Source organism: Pleurodeles waltl, chromosome 6 (assembly GCF_031143425.1).
Source record: "Pleurodeles waltl isolate 20211129_DDA chromosome 6, aPleWal1.hap1.20221129, whole genome shotgun sequence".
NCBI classification, from domain to species: domain Eukaryota; kingdom Metazoa; phylum Chordata; class Amphibia; order Caudata; family Salamandridae; genus Pleurodeles; species Pleurodeles waltl.
Genome location: NC_090445.1, coordinates 1,710,239,785 through 1,710,260,439, shown reverse-complemented (window position 1 = coordinate 1,710,260,439; position 20,655 = coordinate 1,710,239,785). Strand labels below are relative to the sequence as shown.

At 48.4% G+C, this 20,655-nt stretch overlaps 1 protein-coding gene across 7 annotated transcripts in view; it reads right to left on the bottom strand.

Moving 5' to 3' along the window:
• Positions 1-20,655, bottom strand: part of COL11A2 (collagen type XI alpha 2 chain) — a 285,676-nt gene that overhangs the window by 72,149 nt on the left and 192,872 nt on the right. For all 7 annotated transcript variants that reach the window (XM_069241904.1, XM_069241899.1, XM_069241897.1 and 4 more), the window contains 7 exons: positions 11,824-11,868; positions 11,340-11,393; positions 9,526-9,579; positions 8,081-8,134; positions 599-706; positions 401-490; positions 6-59 (listed from right to left, as the gene is read on the bottom strand). In XM_069241904.1, coding sequence (XP_069098005.1) covers positions 6-59; positions 401-490; positions 599-706; positions 8,081-8,134; positions 9,526-9,579; positions 11,340-11,393; positions 11,824-11,868 — 459 coding nt within the window. The remainder of the gene's footprint in view (positions 1-5; positions 60-400; positions 491-598; positions 707-8,080; positions 8,135-9,525; positions 9,580-11,339; positions 11,394-11,823; positions 11,869-20,655) is intronic.

Sequence of the window (20,655 nt, the reverse complement as noted above, 5' to 3'; positions counted from 1 at the left end):
CTTACCGCGGGACCTGGTGGACCAGCTGGGCCTTCATTACCTTTCAGTCCTCCACCGCCCTAAAAAAGAAAAGAAAAACAGATCAGGGTCAGTGGTAACAGTGGAGACATTGGTGCAATGTTTGCAAAAGAAGGAACTTGTTAGATGCGCAGATGCTGCAGCTTTCAGGCAGCGTTGTGCTTTCCTGGGGCCAGCATCAAGATAAGTGTGGAAGCAATACTGAGAGCACATGGACTCAACAAATTACTTCTCCATTGCTGGCCCTTTGGAACCCCTGCATCCAAAACCGCAGGTGTTCAGCGTCCACAGCACCACAATTCAAGCTATATCTCATATCCTAAGTCCGACCCCCAGTGGAGAGTGCAACACAAGCTGATACTGTTTGATAAAAGCTACTTACCGGAGTGCCTGGAAGACCGCGCTCACCAGGGAAACCTCGGAGCCCAGCAGGGCCATCCTTTCCAGGAGCACCAATAGGACCTGGGTCACCCTATGGACAAAAGACAATTGAGGTGTGAAGTAAGCAAGCAAAAAACATCCAGTACCTGATTCACCACTGTTTTGCCATGATTTCAAAACAAACCCTTGTCACACTCACCTTGGTTCCCTCCTTTCCTGATGGTCCAGGAAGACCCTGTTCGCCAGGAGGTCCGGGAGGACCAGGGTGTCCTCTCTCTCCCATTGGACCGCTCTCGCCTGCTGCACCCTGGTTGGAATGAGGACAAAGGCAGTGGTGTGAGGAAAACAAAATGATCAGCAAAGCCCATCAACAACATGTTATTAACACGTTCTCTTTTCTTCAGATTGTTCTCAACCCTCATGTGCAGGCACAGAGTTTGCAGCTAAAGATTTTTTTGTCCTTTTATTATTTCTTTGTTTATCACTACATATAACAGCCACTGAGTGGAAGGTGAGTGAGATTACTTCTTGTTAAAATCTTAATACTGAAAATACTATTTATAAAACTGAAGATTTTTAATACATTGAAAAATTTACTAAAAATAGACATCTGCTACATTGCTACAAAATATCTTCTGGAAAGTGCAAACCTAGTCCGTGTGGAGAGATACTTTACCCCTTAAGTAAACTGTAACACGCTGGAGTTACATTGGAAATATTGCGCAGAGTAAGTGCGTGTCTGACAAATGTACAACATTTATCGAAAATGTTTTGATTTTCTCCATTTGGCCACAATAACGAAAAATACCCTGTGACAAGAATTTTTTTATTTGCAGACCTTCAACTGAGGCAAAGGCAGCTCAGGGGTAAAGCGGTCTCCGGTTAGTAATCGCATGCAGAGCAGACATTTCTCCTCTGTTTCCTGTAGTGGGGAGCACTGACTGCCCCTTCTACTCCTGCAGTAACTATGACATCATTGTCATCCCTCCTGGTCAGATATGCCCAGTTTGTTGTCAATGATAATTCCAAGGTTCTGGCATGGGATCTGGGGGTGGGCGTTGGTCAGCCTCCAGGTGGAGTCTCATGGTGAGTTTTTTTTTTTTGTTTGCAAATATCACTACTTCTTTCTTGTCAGTGTTGAGTTAGCTGAAATTCATCCAGGTAGAGACTTCAGTCATGCAGGTGGTAAATGTGTTCTTTGTGGTGGGCGTTCTACCCAAGAGGAGCGGTATAACTTGTGTGTCATCAGCATAGGAGAGGATGTTGATATTGTGTGTGCAGATGGCGTTGGCCAAAGGAGTCATGTATGCATTGAAGAGAGTAGGACTAAGGGATGAACCTTGAGGCACTCCACAGACGAGTTTTCAGGCTTCCACGTAGCACCGTGCCAGGCTGTTTGTGTTCTTTCCATCAAAAAGGAGCAGATCCAGCAGAGTGAGGGTCTTCGGATACCAATCTTGTGTAGGTATTTGATGAGGTATCATACTGTGTTAAAAGCTGCCAAAAGGTCCAGTAGGATGAGGGCTACAGTCTTCCCTCCATCTAGGATCATACGCATGTCATCCATTTCAGCAATGAGTGCTGTTTTTGTACGGTGGTTGAGCCTGAATCCGGACTGTGTGCCACTGAAGAGGTGATGGTTGATGAGGTGGTCGGTGAGACATATGTTGATGAGCTGCTCTAAGACCTTACCCGGGGACAATAAGAGGGAGATTGGCCTGCAGAGGGTGAGCTCGGCTGGGTCTGCCAAGAATTTCTTTAGCAGGGGAGTGACAAAGGCGTGTTTCCAGGCTTCCGGGAAGGTGGCTGCGTTGATGGAAGCATTGAGCATGGGTGTGAATGTTTCACTGTTGGGAGTGATTCCACTGGTTTAGGCATGGTGGGAACAGAGGTCTTATGGGGCCCCAGAGTGGATGGACTTCATGGTGGCAGCGGCCTCATCTGTGGCGATGGTGGGTGATGTGGCCACGGTCATTTCATCAGCCAAGACAGGAAGGTTTGCCGCAAAGTCAATGCATCTGGTTTGGGGTGGGGGGCCAAAGTTGCCATTTATGGATGTGACCTTGTTGCAGAAAGATTCTGAGATTTTTGCAGAGGTCTTGTGAGGGGATGATGCTGCTGCAAGTGGCTGCAGGCATGGTGAAATCTTTGGCAGTAATGAAGATTTCCATGCTGCTCTTGGTGGTGGCCTTGATGTGGCCCACAAGTGCATTGCGCTCGCTGTTTCATATATCTAGTTGGTAGCGTCTCAAGACAGATTTGAAGATGTGTTTGTCCGTGGTGTCTTTGCTCCTCCCTCCGGCTTAGAGCACTGTTTTGTCAGTTCTTCTGGGCACCACCTAGCTTGTGGGCGTGCTCTAGCTGTTTTGCTGACTGTCCTCTCTACTTCTGTTGCAACTGAGACATACTCATCGTCACTCCTGTGGAGCAGAATGGGCCACTGCTGAGGTTCTGCTTGTCCCCACCATCCTCTTCGGCTATCAGATCTGAGCTCATCATGCTCAGGCCTGGCAATACATATTTAAAATAATATTACTAATGAGCAAGAGGGCATGTTTATTGGACTCACCAAAACACGTGTGTGAAAGCTACACCATATATTAAATCAGCCAATGGAACATATGCAAACACCCAATCAAATGTTCACAGTGTATGTAAACTTCCTATTACAACTAATACTGGCTTACGTAAAAATTTAATCATGTGACACATAGCATTCGGTGTACATAAATGTCCCATCACATGGTCAGTGGCATATGTAAACATCTAATCTCATAGCTTGTGGGCTATGTAAATATTCATATACATGGATGTTTACTCATGGGATTATAAATTCATTAACATGAACATAGGCCAAGCAAACATACACCCATGCACATGCATGTCGGTGAAAGGGAACCTCCACTCACCTAAAAACTAGTATAGCTAAAACTCAAAGCACATGGCTGTCAGCATATGTCGACAAATAATCACATGTCCACTGAAGTATGTAAACATCCATACAAGTGGCAAGAGGTGCAAATACACCTGTGTCCACAGGGACGTTGGTGCTAGCAACTATCTAATCAGCAGTATCCATGCAGATGTATGCCAGTGCAAACACTTGAGACCTGGGCTATCTACAAATCTAAACACAATGGCTACTGGCACATGAAACAAACAGTAACATGGCTACTAAAAAGTGCCAGAAACAGATTACATGGCTACTGGTGTCTGTAGACATTCATAATGTTCATATACATCAGTAGCCATGTGATTGTTTATATACACCAGTAGCCGTGTGATTGTTTACAGAGGCCAGTAGCCATGTGATTGTTTATATACACCAGTAGCCGTGTGATTGTTTACAGAGGCCAGTAGGCGTGTGATTGTTTAAAGAGGCCAGTAGCCATGTGACTGTTTTCATACGCCAGTACCTATGTGATTGTTTATAGTTGTTAGTAGCCATGCATGGCTACTGTAGTACGTAAACCATCATCTGGCTACTGACACGTGTCAAAATCCAATCATGTGACCTCTGGTACAGATAACAATAAAATCGCATGGGAACTGTGTGCAAACAAACATCCATGCAGATGGCCACTCGTCCAAATATAAATCCAGGAATATCATCTCATTATGTTATCTAAAGGTTTATGTAAAGTGTGCTAAAGCTGCAAAGTGCCATCTCAGAGAGCTTGGAAGGGTGTAAAAAGGAAGGACCCTTCTGGTGCCAGGGAAGTGTCAAGAGATAGTCTTAAATGGTCTCTACTGATGAAAAGCCTCAGGGTGAAGGGGAGAGTGCTAGACTGGCAAGCACCACAGCATGCCTGACCTTATGGCCATACAGGTCTCTTGGTATTAATTCTGGGTTGCAGGGGAATATGTGGGCATATGCGGCTGGTAAAGGTTCCTTTAGGAAGGCTTTGCATTATGGGAGGCTGAAGAAGGGACTTCCAGAGGGAAGAACCCTGCACAATACCAAATGTCTGACCATTTTTAGGTCTTGCTTGACAGACCAGCTGTTGTTCGACCTTATTCGATCAACACAAAAAGAGCTTTAAGAAGTACCATTGAGAAAGGGGCTTTGGCTCTGCCTGTGAGTTGATTGCCTTGGGCAAAAGCTATGTGCTTCAGCTGAATAAGAGTGCCTGGATTGCACTTCTTGCCTTGTGGGAAGCATTTGCGCATTACAGCAGAATTGACTTTGTTATGGTGACAAGCCAAAGTTCAAGGCCGTAGGCCTGGTCTGTCTATTATGAAAAATGATGACAAAGTAGAAAACCTCACATATTTATTGGGAGAAGCGTGCCTTAAAGGCAATAAGTATTTAGGGCTGGATTGTTATTGCACTATGTAAAAGTCTACAGAGAAGTAGTTTGTTAAACAGAATCTCACAGATTCCTGTAATAGGTCATGGGTTTGGTGCTTCTTCTTCCCTTGGACAAGCCCTGGTGGAAGATGGTTTGAATGGTGCTAACCCTGATTAGGCCCTCTGTGAGGGACTGTACATTGTTTTTCCAACTGTACGCTTGACTGTATACATTATGTTTAGAAGGCACGCCTGACAGTTGCTTTGTGCAAGACCTTAACATGTGGTACCATAGGTCTGGGTTGGTTACGGTAACACGCCATCGATAAAGGTTTTAAGCCTGGTTGGTTCTTTGGAAAAAGTTATCTGAGATGCCATAAATCTCATCTGTTTATGATGAAAGGTTAAAATAAAGGCAATAGGCTTAGGTTGTTTATAGTGAAAAGCATTTGCTAAGCCCGGTCAGGTGGACTGATGTTATGCTGTATTAAAGGCTGTGAACAGACATTTTGCTACATGGAATCTCACAGATTACCGTAGAGGAGAGGAGTTTAGTGTTGGTTGCACCCTCAGGGTAGAAGGTTTCTACTTAGAGATTCACTGCTGGGGCCTTCGGGAGAAGGGTTTTATATTGTTTTGCCAGCTGTAATTTTGTACATGTTTGTAATTTTACAACTGAATACCTGGTAATTGCTTCTAAACGTGGCACCCATGTCGGAGCTTTAAAATGACGATACATTTTATGTGACAACCACTGCAAGGCAGCCATCCACCGCTATGTTTAATTTTATTTTTATTGCAAGCTTATGCACATCACATTTTGGTCGCAGCATGTTTTCTTTACTAAACTTGTGTCCTTTTCATTTATCTTACAATCGCTTATTCACTTTTGTGTGTTTTATTGTGGATGAGTAAATGCTTGAAGGGGTGAGTGCATGCAGACTGACTTACTGAGTGCCTAAACTCAGCTGAAGAAACTCTTTCTGCTATAAGCCAGATGCATTGCCAATGCTTGTTAGGCACCAAGAAGAACGGTAGGGTGGGGTATGAAGAGTCTGGTACCCAGGAGCACAAGCATGAACAGACTTGTGAACAATTAAGGTGAGGACTTACTACATAGTAAGTAGCCAATTACATGACCGGAGGGCCGTGGTATGTGGTCTTTGCCTCTCTGGCCACAAATGAGTGTCATTGCAGGAGCTTGTTCAGGTAAAAAACTTCCAATCACGTGGCTACATATTTATGCAAACACACAGTCATGTGGGTCCAGGTATAAGAAAGAAACCAATCACATGGCAAGTACAGTCACTAAGCTACTGTACGCAAACAGCCAATCACACGACGCCGGGGCTAATCATCTGGTCACATGGGCACTGATGTATGTAAACATCTACGGCTGTGGTTTATTGTGCAATTGAACACACATGCGCATGAATACTGAGACAGGTAAACTCACTGAGGGCCAGGCACATGTAAACATGCAATCACATTCCTCCTGTTGTAGGTAAGCATCAGACCACATGTGTACTGGTGTTTGTAAACATCCATACACATGGCTATTGATGCAAATAATCACTCAGGCACATGAATGTGGGTTTCGGTTAACATACAGTCCCCGGAAAAAGGACTTCTGAAGCATATAAGCAACTATTTACACATCCAGTCATATGGCTCCTGGTCTAGGTAATAATCCGTGCACACAGTAACATCTTGTGCATGACTACGAATGCAGCTAAACTCCCACTAAGATGCTTGTTGGTGCAAGTCAACATCCAATCACCAGTCTACTGGTGTATGGAACCATCAAACTCAATGCCTGCTGGTGTATGCAACATCAAACTCATTGCCTGCTGGTCTATGCAAACATCACACTCCCTGCCTGCTGGTCTATGTGAATATCGAACTCAACTCAATGCCGGATGATGCATGCAAACACCAAACTCAACTCAATAACTATTGGTGTGTACAAAAATTAAACTCAACTCAATGCCTGATTGTGTGTGCAAACACCAAACTCAATGCCTGCTGGTGTATGCAAAAATCAAACTCAACTCAATGCCTGCTGGTGTACGCAAACATCAAACTCAATGCCTGCTGGTGTATGCAAAAATCAAACTCAACTCAATGCCTGCTGGTGTACGCAAACATCAAACTCAATGCCTGCTGGTGTATGCAAACATCAAACTCAATGCCTGCTGGTGTATGCAAACATCAAACTCAATGCCTGCTGGTGCATGCAAAAATCAAACTCAACTCAATGCCTGTTGGTGTAGGCAAACATCAAACTCAATGCCTGCTGGTGTATGCAAACATCAAACTCAATGCCTGCTAGTGTAGGCAAACATCAAACTCAATGCCTGCTGGTGTATGCAAACATCAAACTCAACTCAATGCGTGATGGTGTGTGCACACATCAAATTTACAAGACTGTTTGTGTACGAAACCAGCAAATAGAATAGATTATTTTGTGGTAAGTTCCCAGCCACACAGGTCTACAGTCCCATGCGTACCTTTGCATGTGAAACATCCACACAAGCGGTACTGGAACAAGGAAACATCAATTCACCACAATATTGGTGAAAGTTGACATCCAATTACATGGCTACTAGTGTAACTAAACAACCGAGTATGTGGCTTCTGATGTATGTAAACATGTAAACATATGGCAACTGGTGTATGGAAACATCCAATCCCGAGTCTCTTGATGTATGTAAACACCACTTACATGGCTACTGGTGTATGTGAGTATGCAGCCATGTGGATACTGGTGTATGTAAGCATTCAGTCACATGGCTACTGGTGTATGTAAGCATGCAGTCACATGGATACTAGTGTATGTAAGCATGCAGTGACATGGCTACAGATGCATTTAAGCATGCAGTCACATGGATACTAGTGTATGTAAGCATGCAGTCACATGGATAGTGGTATATGTAAGCATGCAGTCACATGGATACTGATGTATGTAAGCATGCAGGCACATCGCTGCTGGTGTATGTAAGCATGCAGTCACATGGATACTAGTGTATGTAGGCATGCAGTCACATGGATCCTGGTGTATGTAAGCATGCACTCACATGGCTACAGATGTATGTAAGCATGCAGTCACATGGATATTGGTGAATGAAAGCATGCAGTCATGTGGCTGCTTGTGTATGTAAATCTCCAGTTCCATGACTCTTGGCGTATTGAAGCAGCCACTCACATGGCACTGCTTTGTTCAAGCATGGCACAGCTGGCAGGGTGCACACATTTGATGGTGTAACGCCTACTATGTGATGGGAGTTCAAGAACTCTACCAGTGACAGGGGTGAAACCCAAGGAACTAGTGAAGCTGGTAATGCACACACATGGAATCATTTCGGTCTCACATACCCACATGTGACTTACCTGGGGTCCAACAACACCAGGTGGGCCGGTGGTTCCGGTCTTGCCTTGGAAGCCCTGCAAAGTGTCAACATTAGAATAAATGAGCAGTGAGGCCAAGTACTGCAAGTCAGACAAACACAAGTATTACCAGACTGAGAGCAAGTCAGGTAAAGAGCATCTCCAGGCTGCTGGACAGTAAGTAATCCCTACAGACCCTCTATGAATGGGAGGGAGGGGCATCTGGAGAGTACAGTGGAGCCTACCGGCAGGAAGTATGGAAACCTGCCTAGATATGGACATCAGATCCCTATCATTACATTCCACCTCAGGAGCCGAGCTGGAGAGGGTGGCTAGTGAATGAATATGAACATACCTTGGCAGGGTCCCCAGTCACAGGCCCTTATGGCACAGTCGAGAGGGAGGGATGGAGAACTTTAGTAAGAGATTGAGGCACAGATTGTCAGGTGTTTCTGCATATCTACCTTTCATAGAATCAGGAGCAGTGAAATTCAAAGCTCAAGGCTTTCACTATGAATGTGGTAATTCCCCATATAGGGGAAGACTTACCACTTTTGCAAGTCTAAAGTTAGGAGAGGGCATGTCTGCATTCCAGTGCGACACTCTGAAAGGTAGGTGAACACCCCAACTTTACATTTGTTGTAAGTCATCTTGTATCACTTGCAGGTAGTTTTCCGCCATGTAAACACACGTAAACTGCTCCTGTTATGTCCTAGACTGCGAGTGGGAAGGACACATTGCCATCTTCAATGACATGCAGACATCGCTGAACATCCGTTCATGCCCTGTTGCAGATCTGTCAAGGCCATGGTACAGCATAGCACCTAGAAGCTAGCTGGGAAGAGGAGGTGCCACACAGTACCAGGGCCTACCCACTCCGTGGCAGCTGTGACCATGCTCCCGGAAGCCCAAAGGTCCAGGGAAGCACAACACACGGGGCTGTGCTCCTCGGAGTGGGCTTGGCACACATTTTAGGAAATGTTCTCCTGGGGTGGAGAAGAACTATGGGCCTGATTTAGAGTTTGGCGGAGGGGCTACTCCGTCACAAGGCTGATGGATATCTCATCCGCGGTATTACGATGTCCACAGGTTATATGGGATTTAGATTTTGGAGGATGGGATATCCGTCACGGTTGTGACGGAGTGACCCTCCGCCAACCTTTAAATCAGGTTCTAAATGTTCTGAGCCCCATGTGAATACATTTTCTATATGTGAATAACCAGGGAACCTATGCCTCAAGTACTAACATGAAAGTCAGAATTGTGCTCCAAACGTAGGGGAGTCTGAATGCAACAAATGTTCATCTTCAGCCCAGGCCCATGTAAAAGGGGGTCTCGGAAACCAGATGTGGCGTCAGCTAGATATATGTTTCACGCAAAAGAAGAGGCGGGATCTTACATGACTCTATGAAACTCTAGGACTTCTCAAACCTAACACAGATACTTACGACTTCTCCTCTCTGGCCAGGGTGCCCTGGAATCCCGTCCTTTCCTGGGGGACCCTAGGGGGGAAAGAAGATGGTTATGTTCACATGTATGGAATGGAGGCGTGGGGCTTGTGTGACTCTGATTAGAGTATTTTTATACTGTGTGTTCAATAGGAGTGTGCAACAAATGCATTTCTGAGAGGTGTAAACAAAACCTGTATTGTCCTCTGAATGGAGGTGCATATATACACATGGATGCAGACACCTACATCGATGTATACATACCAAACTTTGTTGCTGATGTCTCATGGATTACCCCAATGTCCCATTGATTGTACTTGGTATCGTATTGATTATCTACATTGTCATATTAAACTTCATCTGTGTCCTATCAATTACCCAATCAAGGATTCAAATGTGGGTTCTTTTACTACACCAATGTCTCACTGGCCTCAGGGAGCTATAGATTACTCAAAAGTCTCATCTCAATGTCCTACTGATTAACCAAATGTCTCCGTGGCCTCCTCAATGTCTCTTATTGATTACCCTAATGTCTCAGTGCCCTCCTCATTGTCCTATCGATTAACTCAATGTCTCAGTAGCCTCCTCAATGTCTATTGATGAACCCAATAACTCAGTGGCCTCCTCAATGTCCTACTGATTAACCTAGTGTCTCTAAAACTCTTAAATGTCCGATTGGTTACCTTAAATTATCTCTGGCCTTCTCACTGTCCTATCGATTAACCCAACGTCTCTGTTGCCTCCTCAGTGTCTTATTGATTAACTCACATTAACTAACTTGATAAACCAAATGTCACTTCTTAATATCCCATCGATTAACCCAGTGTCTAATTGGCCTCCTGAATTTCCTATCCAATACCCCAAAATCCAATTGGCCTTACCAATGTCTTATTGATTACCCCAAAGTCTTACTGAACTCCTCAATGTCTTACTGATTATACCAATATCTCATCACTGCAAGGTCTCATTGAATTCCCAAGTGTCTTATCATTTACCCCAAAGTCTCATTGGTCTCATCAATGTCCTGTGGATTAACCCAATGTATCAATGAACGTCGAAGTGTCTTATCATTTAACTCAAAGTCTCAATAATACCTAAGTATCTTATTGTTTATCCCAAAGTATCAGTGGATTTTTCAGTGTCCTCTCGATTAACCCAATGTTTCATTGAAATTCCAAGTGTCTTATCATTTATCCCAAAGTACCATTGGCCTTCACCATGTCCTATCAATCAACCTCCCGACAGCCCCACGGGTATCTCAATGTCCCATCGATTAACCCACACTCTCATTGGCCTCCTCAGTGTCCTACGGAGTACCCCAACATCTTATCAACCTCCTCAATGTCTTATTGATTAACCTGAGCTCTCACTGGCTTGTTCATCATCCTATTGATTACCACATCATCTCCTCGGCCTCCTCAAAGACGTATCAAGTACCTTAAAGTCTGATTAGGCTCCTCAACGTTCTATTACCAGAAAGGTTCACTGGCCCCCTCAATGCCTTATTGATTAACCCAATGCCTCACTGAATTCCTAAGTGTTTTATCTTTTACCCCCTACATCTCATTGCCCCCCCTCAATGTCTTACTGGTTATCCCTATGTCTCACTGCCCTCCTCAATGTTTTATCGATTATCCCAAAGTCTCACTGGCCCTATCAATACCTTATTGATTACTCCATAATCTCATAAATCCCCAATGTCCTTTGGTGCTCTCACCATATCTCCTCGATTATCCCTGTACCGATCACCCTGTGTCTCACTATTTCCCCTTTTTCACCCTGGATCTCCAAAGAACATCAGAACATGTACTCACCGGGGGCCCTTTCGGTCCTGGAAACCCATTGGGACCCTGCGGCCCTGGCAGACCCTAGAACACAAAGAAGACATAGGTTAGGAAGAGTTAGGTGCTACCCTGCACACAGCATGAGCCAGGGCACCTTAAGAGGTCCATGCACTGACACCATGCTCTCTAGATGCCTTTCAGGGCAATCCTGGGCACCATGAAACGAAGGCCTTGGGGTGAGTCCAATTAAAGCACTCAAACCCGAAAGATCAGACCCCAGGGACGACCTACAGTACGATGCCCAGAAGCAGGCTGTGAAGGCCTGCAGGGACCCCAAGCACGGTGCCCCACAGTACTGGAGTCACCCCTCCATGGAAGTTGTCGATTAAGGGCACAGTCCAGATTGCCGCATGGACATGCATTATGCTGCCCTAAGAGGTGGGCACAGCCTCACAGGTGGGTACAGAAATATTACTCAGGTATATGCACAGGAGCAGGGTAAGGTTCTACTCACCCTCTCACCGGGAGGTCCAGCAGGTCCGTCACTGCCTGAGGTACCCTATGGAGAGGAAAGAAAAAAGATGAGGAAACTGGAACTTGAGTGAGATGAGCGAGCCGCTGAGGACAGTGTGTCTACAGGAGAAGCCTGCCACAGCTCTTTGTGTGCCTACAGGCCATCCCTACCAGGGTCTGTGTTCTGGAGCCTGTGTGTATATACAAGACGCAGTACCAGGGACTGTGTGTATGCAGGAGGAGTGTACTACAGTACCAGAGACTGTGTGTATGCTGGAGGAGTGTATACAGGTGGAGTGTACTGCTGGGGTCTGTGTGTGTATGCAGGAGGAGTGTACTGTTGGGGCCTGCGTATGTATACAGGAGGAGTGTACTGATGGTGTCTGTGTGTGAATATAGGAGAGCCCTACTGGAGCCTGTGTGTATATATTGGATATGGTGCAGGGGCCTGTGTGTGTGTATGTAGGAGAAGTGTACTGGGTCTGTGTGTGTATACAGGAAGACTGTACTGCTGGGGTCTGTGTGTGTGTGTATACTGGACAGGATACCAGAGCCTGTGTGTGTATACAGGAGGAGTGGGGGGTGTGTATGTATACAGGAGGAGTGTACTGCTGGGGTCTGTGTGTGTATACAGGAAGAGTGTACTGCTGCGCTCTGTGTGTGTATACAGGACAGGACACCAGAGCATGTCTGTGTACACAGGAGGAGTGTACTGCTGGGGCCTGTGTGTGTATACAGGAGGAGTGTACTGCTGGGGTCTGTGTGTGTATACAGGAGGAGTGTACTGCTGGGGCCTGTGTGTGTATACAGGAGGAGTGTACTGCTGGGGTCTGTGTGTGTATATAGGAGGAGTGTACTGCTGGGGCCTGTGTGTGTATACAGGAGGAGTGTACTGCTGGGGTCTTTGTGTGTATACAGAAGGAGTGTACTGCTGCGCTGTGTGTGTGTATACAGGACAGGACACCAGAGCATGTCTGTGTACACAGGAGGAGTGTACTGCTGGGGTCTGTGTGTGTATATAGGAGGAGTGTACTGCTGGGGTCTGTGTGTGTATACAGGAGGAGTGTACTGCTGGGGTCTGTGTGTGTATATAGGAGGAGTGTACTGCTGGGGCCTGTGTGTGTATACAGGAGGAGTGTACTGCTGGGGTCTTTGTGTGTATACAGAAGGAGTGTACTGCTGGGGTCTGTGTGTGTGTATACAGGACTGGATACCACAGCCTGTGTGTGTGTACAGGAGGAGTGTACTGCCTGGGTCTGTGTGAGTATACAGGACAGGATCCCACAGCCTGTGGGTGTATGCAGGAGGAGTGTACTGTTGGGGGTATGAGTGTGTATGAAGAACAGGTTACCAGAGCCTGTGTGTGTATACAGGAGGAGTGTACTGCTGAGGTCTGTGTGTGTATACAGGACAGGATCCCACAGCCTGTGTGTGTGTACAGGAGGAGTGTACTGTTGGGGTCTGTGTGTGTATACAGGACAGGATATCAGAGCCGGTGTGTGTGTGTATACCGGAGGAGTGTACTGCTGGGGTCTGTGTGTATACAAGACGAGTGTACAGCTGGGGTCTGTGTGTGTGTATACAGGACAGGATACCAGAGCCTGTGTGTGGGTGTATACAGGAGGGGTGTACTGCTGGGGTCTGTGTGTGTGTATACAGGACCCGGTACCAGAGTCTGTCTCTGTATACAGAAGAAATGTACTGCTGGGGTCTGTGTGTGTACTGTACAGGATACCAGAGCCTGTGTGTGTATAAGGGAGGAGTGTACTGCTGGGGGTCTGAGTGTGTATGAAGGACAGGATACCAGAGCCTATCTGTGTATACAGGAGGAGTGTACTGCTGGGGCCTGTGTCTGTATACAGGAGGAGTGTACTGCTGGGGTCTGTGTGTGTATACAGGGCCCAGTGCCAGAGGCTGTCTCTGTATACAGGAGATATTTACTGCTGGGATCTGTGTGTGTCCACAGGACAGGATACCAGGGCCTATGTGTGTATACAGGAGGAATGTGGTGTTTCTGGGGTCTGTGTATGTATACAGGACGCGGTACCAGAGCCTGTTTGTGTATACAGGAGAAGTGTACTGCTGGGGGTCTGTGTGTGTATACAGTACAGGAGACCAGAGCCTATTTGTGTATACAGGAAGAGTGGACTGCTGGGGTCTGTGTGCGTATACCGTACCGGAGACAAGAGCCTATCTGTGTATACAGAAGGAGTGGACCGCTGGGGTCTGTGTGTGTATACAGTACAGGAGACCAGAGCCTATCTGTGTATGCAGGAGGAGTGGACTGCTGGGGTCTGTGTGTGTATACAGGAGGAGTGTACTGCTGGGGCCTGTGTGTGCATACAGGACGCGGTACCAGAGGCTGTCTGTGTATAGAGGAGGAGTGTACTGCTGGGGCCTGTGTATGTATATAGGTCAGGATACCGGAGCCTGTGTGTGTATACAGAAGGAGTGTATTGCTGGGGTCTGTGTGTATATACAGGACGCGGTACCAGAGACTGTCTGTGTATACAGGAGGAGTGTACTGCTGGGGTCTGTGTGTGTATACAGGACAGGATACCAAGCCTGTGTGTATATACAAGGGGAGTGTACTGCTGGGGCCTGTGTGTGTATACAGGACAGGGTACCGGAGCCTCTGTGTGTATACAGAAGGAGTGTACAGCGGGGTCTGTGTATGTATACAGGACAGGATACCAGAGCCTGTGTGTATACAGGAGGAGTGTATTGGTGGGTTCTGTGTGTGTATACAAGGCCCAGTACCAGAGCCTGTGTGTGTATACAGGAGAAGTGTACTGCGGGGCTTGTGTATGCATACAGGACAGGATACCAGAGCCTGTGTGTGTATACAGGAGAGTGTACTGCTGGGGTCTGTGTGTGTATACAGGACGGAACCAGAGCATGTCTGTGTATACAGAAGGAGTGTACTGCTGGGGTCTCTGTGTGTGTATAGGGCCCAGTACCAAAGCATGTCTGTGTATACAGCAGCAGTGTACTGCTGGGGTCTGTGTGTGTATACAAGGCCCAGTACCAGAGCCTGTGTGTGTATACAGGAGGAGTGTACTGCTGGGCTCTGTGTGTGTATACAGGACAGGATACCAGAGCCTTTCTGTGTACACAGGAGGAGTGTACTGCTGGGGCCTGTGTGTGTATAAAGGTCAGGATACTAGAGCCTGTGTGTGTATACAAGAGGAGTGTAATGCGGGGTCTGTGTGTGTATACAGGACAGGATACCAGAGCCTTTTTGTGTATACAAGAGGAGTGTACTGCTGGGGTCTGTGTGTGTATTCAAGGCTCAGTACCAGAGCCTGTGTGTGTATACAGGAGGAGTGTACTGCTGGGCTCTGTGTGTGTATACAGGACAGGATACCAGAGCCTTTCTGTGTATACAGGAGGAGTGTACTGCTGGGGCCTGTGTGTGTATATAGGTAAGGATACCAGAGCCTGTGTGTGTATACAAGAGGAGTGTATTGCGGGTCTGTGTGTGTATACAGGAAAGGATACCAGAGACTTTCTGTGTATACAGGAGGAGTGTACTGCTGGGGTCTGAGTGTGTATACAAGGCCCAGTACCAGAGCCTGTGTGTGTATACAGGAGGAGTGTACTACGGGGTTTTGTATGCATACAGGACAGGATACCAGAGCCTGTGTGTGTATACAGGAGAGTGTAGTGTGGGGGTCTGTGTGTGTATACAGGACCCGGTACCAGACCCTGTCTGTGTGTACAGGAGAAGTGTACTGCTGGGGGCTGTGTGTGTATACAGGGCGCGGTACCAGAGCATGTCTGTGTATACAGGACGAGTGTACTGCTGGTGCCTGTGTGTTTATACAGGAGTGTACTGCTGGGGTCTGTGTGTGTTTACAGGACGCGGTACAAGAGCCTGTCTGTGTATACAGAAGGAGAGTATTGCTGGGGTCTGTGTGTGTATACAGGAGAAGTGTACTGCTGGGGTCTGTGTATGTATACAGGACAGGATACCAAGCCTGTGTGTATATACAAGGGGAGTGTACTGCTGGGGCCTGTGTGTGTATACAGGACAGGATACCAGAGCCTCTGTGTGTATACAGGAATAGTGTATTGGTGGGTTCTGTGTGTTTATACAGGACGGAACCAGAGCGTGTCTGTGTATACAGAAGGAGTGTACTGCTGGGTCTCTGTGTGTGTGTATAGGGCCCAGTACCAGTGCATGTCTGTGTATACAGGAGGAGTGTACTGCTGGGGTCTGTGTGTGTATACAAGGCCCAGTACCAGAGCCTGTGTGTGTATACAGGAGGAGTGTACTGCTGGGCTCTGTGTGTGTATACAGGACAGGATACCAGAGCCTTTCTGTGTATACAGGAGGAGTGTACTGCTGGGGCCTGTGTGTGTATACAAGGCCCAGTACCAGAGCCTGTGTGTGTATACAGGAGGAGTGTACTGCGGGGCTTGTGTATGCATACAGGACAGGATACCAGAGCCTGTGTGTGTATACAAGAGGAGTGTAATGCGGGGTCTGTGTGTGTATACAGGACAGGATACCAGAGACTTTCTGTGTATACAGGAGGAGTGTACTGCTGGGGCCTGAGTGTGTATACAAGGCCCAGTACCAGAGCCTGTGTGTGTATACAGGAGGAGTGTACTGCGGGGCTTGTGTATGCATACAGGACAGGATACCAGAGCCTGTGTGTGTATACAGGAGAGTGTACTGCTGGGGTCTGTGTGTGTATACAGGACCCGGTACCAGACCCTGTCTGTGTGTACAGGAGAAGTGTACTGCTGGGGGCTGTGTGTGTATACAGGGTGCGGTACCAGAGCATGTCTGTGTACACAGGACGAGTGTACTGCTGGTGCCTGTGTGTTTCTACAGGAGTGTACTGCTGGGGTCTGTGTGTGTATACAGGACGCGGTACAAGAGCCTGTCTGTGTATACAGGAGGAGAGTATTGCTGGGGTCTGTGTGTGTATACAGGAGGAGTGTACTGCTGGGGTCTGTGTGTGTATACAGGACAGGATACCAAGCCTGTGTGTGTATACAAGGGGAGTGTACTCCTGGGGCCTGCGTGTGTATACAGTACAGGATATCGGAGCCTGTGTGTGTATATAGGAGGAGTATACTGCGGGGCCTGTGTGTGTATACAGGACAGGATACCACAGCCTGTGTGTGTGTACAGGAGAAGTGTACTGCTGGGGACTGTGTGACTATAAAGGACAGGATACCAGAGCCTGTGTGTGTATGCAGGAGAGTGTACAGCTGGGGTCTGTGTGTGTATACAGGACAGGATACCAGAGCCTGTGTGTGTATGCAGGAGAGTGTACAGCTGGGGTCTGTGTGTGTATACAGAGCAAGATACCAAAGCCTGTGTGTGTATACAGAAGGAGTGTACTGCGGGGCTTGTGTGTGTATAGAGAAGGAGTGCACTGCCAAATGTGGTCTCTGTGCACAGCAATGCACCGTCAGGGGCTGGTGGTGTGTATTGTAGTGAACTGACAGAGGCAGTCGGTGTTTACAGTAGTGCACAGTCAGGGGCGGTCGTGTGTACAGCCTGGGGTGGCCATGTGTGCAGCGTACACTGCCCGTGGCAATCTGTGTGTGCAGCAGTGCACTGTCATGGAAGGTGTGTGTGTGCACAGCAGTGCACTGTCAGGGGCGGTCCGTGTGTACAGCAATGTACTGTCAGGGGCAGTCTGTGTGTACCGCAGTTCACTGCCAGGGCGGTCTGTGTCCACACAAGTCCACAGCCAGGGGTGGTCTGTGTGTGCAGCAGTGCAATGCCAGGGTGGTCTGTGTGCACACAAGTTCACAACCAGGGGCGGTATGTGTGTTCAGCAGTGCACTGCTAGGTGTACTCTGTGTGTGCAGCAGTGCACTGCCAGGTGTACTCTGTGTGTGCAGCAGTGCACTGTCAAGAGTACTCTCTGTGTGCAGCAGCGCACTGCCAGTTGTACTCTGTGTGTGCAGCAGTTCACTGCCAGAAGCAGTCTGTGTGTGCAGCAGTGCACTGTCAGGTGTACTCTGTGTGTGAAGCAGTGCACTGCTAGGTGTACTCTATGTGTGAAGCAGTGCACTGCCAGGTGTATTCTGTGTGTGAAGCAGTGCACTGCTAGGTGTACTCTGTGTGTGCAGCAGTGCACTGTCAGGTGTACTCTGTGTGTGCAGGAGTGCACTGCCAGGTGTACTGTGTGTGCAGCAGTGCACTGCCAGGTGCACTCTGTGTGTGCAGCAGTGCACTGCCAGGTGTACTCTGAGTGCAGCAGTGCACGGCTAGGTGTTCTCTGTGTGCAGCACTGCACCGTCAGGTGTACTCTGTGTGTGTAGCAGTGCACTGCCAGGTGTACTCTCTGTGTGCAGCAGTGCACTGCTAGGTGTACTCTGTGTGTGAAGCAGTGCACTGCTAGGTGTACTCTGTGTGTGTAGCAGTGCACTGCTAGGTGTACTCTGTGTGTGAAGCAGTGCACTGCTAGGTGTACTCTGTGTGCAGCAGTGCACTGCCAGGTGTACTCTCTGTGTGCAGCAGTGCACCATCAGGTGTACTCTCTGTGTGCAGCAGTGCACCGTCAGGTATACTCTGTGTGTGCAGCAGTGCACTGCTATATGTACTCTGTGTGTGCAGCACTGCACTGCTAGGTGTACTCTCTGTGTGCAGCACTGCACTGCTAGGTGTACTCTGTGTGTGCAGCAGTGCACCGTCAGGTGTACTCTGTGTGTGAAGCAGTGCACTGCTAGGTGTACTCTGTGTGTGCAGCAGTGCACGGCCAGGTGTACTCTGTGTGTGCAGCAGTGCACGGCCAGGTGTACTCTGTGTGTGCAGCAGTGCATGGCCAGGTGTACTCTGTGTGTGCAGCAGTGCACTGCCAGGTGTACTCTGTGTGTGCAGCACTGCACTGCTAGGTGTACTCTGTGTGTGCAGCACTGCACCGTCAGGGCTGTGTGTATCCAGAAGGGAACGCCCTGGGTAGCCTGCTGGGTTGCTGCAGACAGTGCACACTGCAGTGATCAGTGCAGGAGCTGTGGAAGATATTATTTCAGAGGCTGGTGCCTCACTATCCCAGGGCCCCCCAGACCCACCCCACCTCCCACCTGCCCCCATCCCGGCCCCCCACCTGACCATGGCTCCCACCTGCACAGCCCGCAGCCTCACCTGCTGCTCCTGGCACCGGATGCTTGCGGAGGACAGAGAGGAGAGGAGGTGAGAGAGACAGGAATTATATGTTATTAGACGCACAGAGACAGGGCGTGTGTGGGCACGCACAGCACGAGGGCACCGCCAGAGACCGCCGGGGGCAAGCAGCGGCCCCAGCCGAGGGTAGGAGACGGGCACGGTCTGGGAGGGACCGCTCAATGGAGAAGCCACAGACTGCTGCCAGGAGAGGGCACCGCCCTGCCCCATGCCATCGTGCCCCCGATGCCCACCAGCCTGGCAGCAGTCTCAGGGCACTGCAAGCCCTGCCTGCCCTGCCAGCAGTATGAGAGGGCGGCAAGCCCTGCAGACAGCATGAAGATACTTTAAACCCCTGCCTACACCATGGAGAGATTGCAACCCCTGCCAACAGCATGAAGAGACGTCAACCTATGCCAACACCATGGAGAGACTGCACGCCTGCAGACATCATGAAGATAGTTTAAACCCCTGCCAACACCATGAAGACACTGCAATGCCTTTCAATAACATGGAGAGACTGCAACCCCTGCCAACACCATGAAGAGACTGTAACCCCTGCCAACAGCATGAAGACACTGCAATGCCTTTCAATAACATGGAGAGACTGCAACCCCTGCCAACACCATGAAGAGACTGTAACCCCTGCCAACACCATGAAGACACTGCAATGCCTGCCAATAACATGGAGAGACTGCAACTCCTGCCAACACCATGAAGAGACTGTAACCCCTGCCAACAGCATGAAGAGACTGTAACCTAGGCCAACACCAAGAAGACACTGCAATACCTGCCAATACCATGGAGGGACTGCAACCCCTGACAAAAGCATGAAGAGGCTGCAACCCCTGCCAGCATTATGAGGGGACTGTAAACCCCTACCAACACCATGGTGAGACTGCAACCCTTTCCAAAACCATGGAGACTGCAAGCCCTGCCAACACCATGGAGACTGCAAACCCTGCCAACAGCATGAAGAGAATGCAACCCCTGCAACCATGATAGAGAGACTGCAACCCCTTCCAACTGCATGAAAAGACTGCAACCCCTTCCAACACCATGAAGGGACTGCGATCCCTGCCAACACCATGCAACGACTGCAACACCTGCCAACAGCATGAAAAGACTGCAACCCCTGCCAATAAGCTGGAGTGACTGCAACCCCTGCCAACAGCATGAAGATACTGCAGCCCATGTCAACAATATGAAGAGACTGCAACCCCTGCCAACACCATGAAGAGACTGCAACCTGTGCCAACGCCATGAAGTAACATCAACCTGTGCCATCACTATGAAGAGACGTGCCAACGCCGTGGAGAGGCTGTAAAGCCCTGCCAACACCATGGAGAGACTGCAACCCCTGACAACACCATGGAGACTGCAACCCCTGCTAACACCATAGAGACTGCAACCCCTACCAACAGCACGAAGAGACTACAACCCCTGCCAATACCAGGGAGAGACTACAACCCCTGCAAACAGCATAATCGAACTGCAAACCCTGACAACAGTTTAAAGAGACTGCAACCCCTAACAACTCTATAAAGAGACTGCAACCCCTACCAACACCACGGAGACTGACAGCCTTGCCAACAGCATGGAGAGACTGCAACCCCTGGCAATAGCATGAAGAGACTGCAACTTCTGCAAACAAAAGGAGAGACTGCACCCCCTGCCAACACCATGAAGAGACTGCAACCC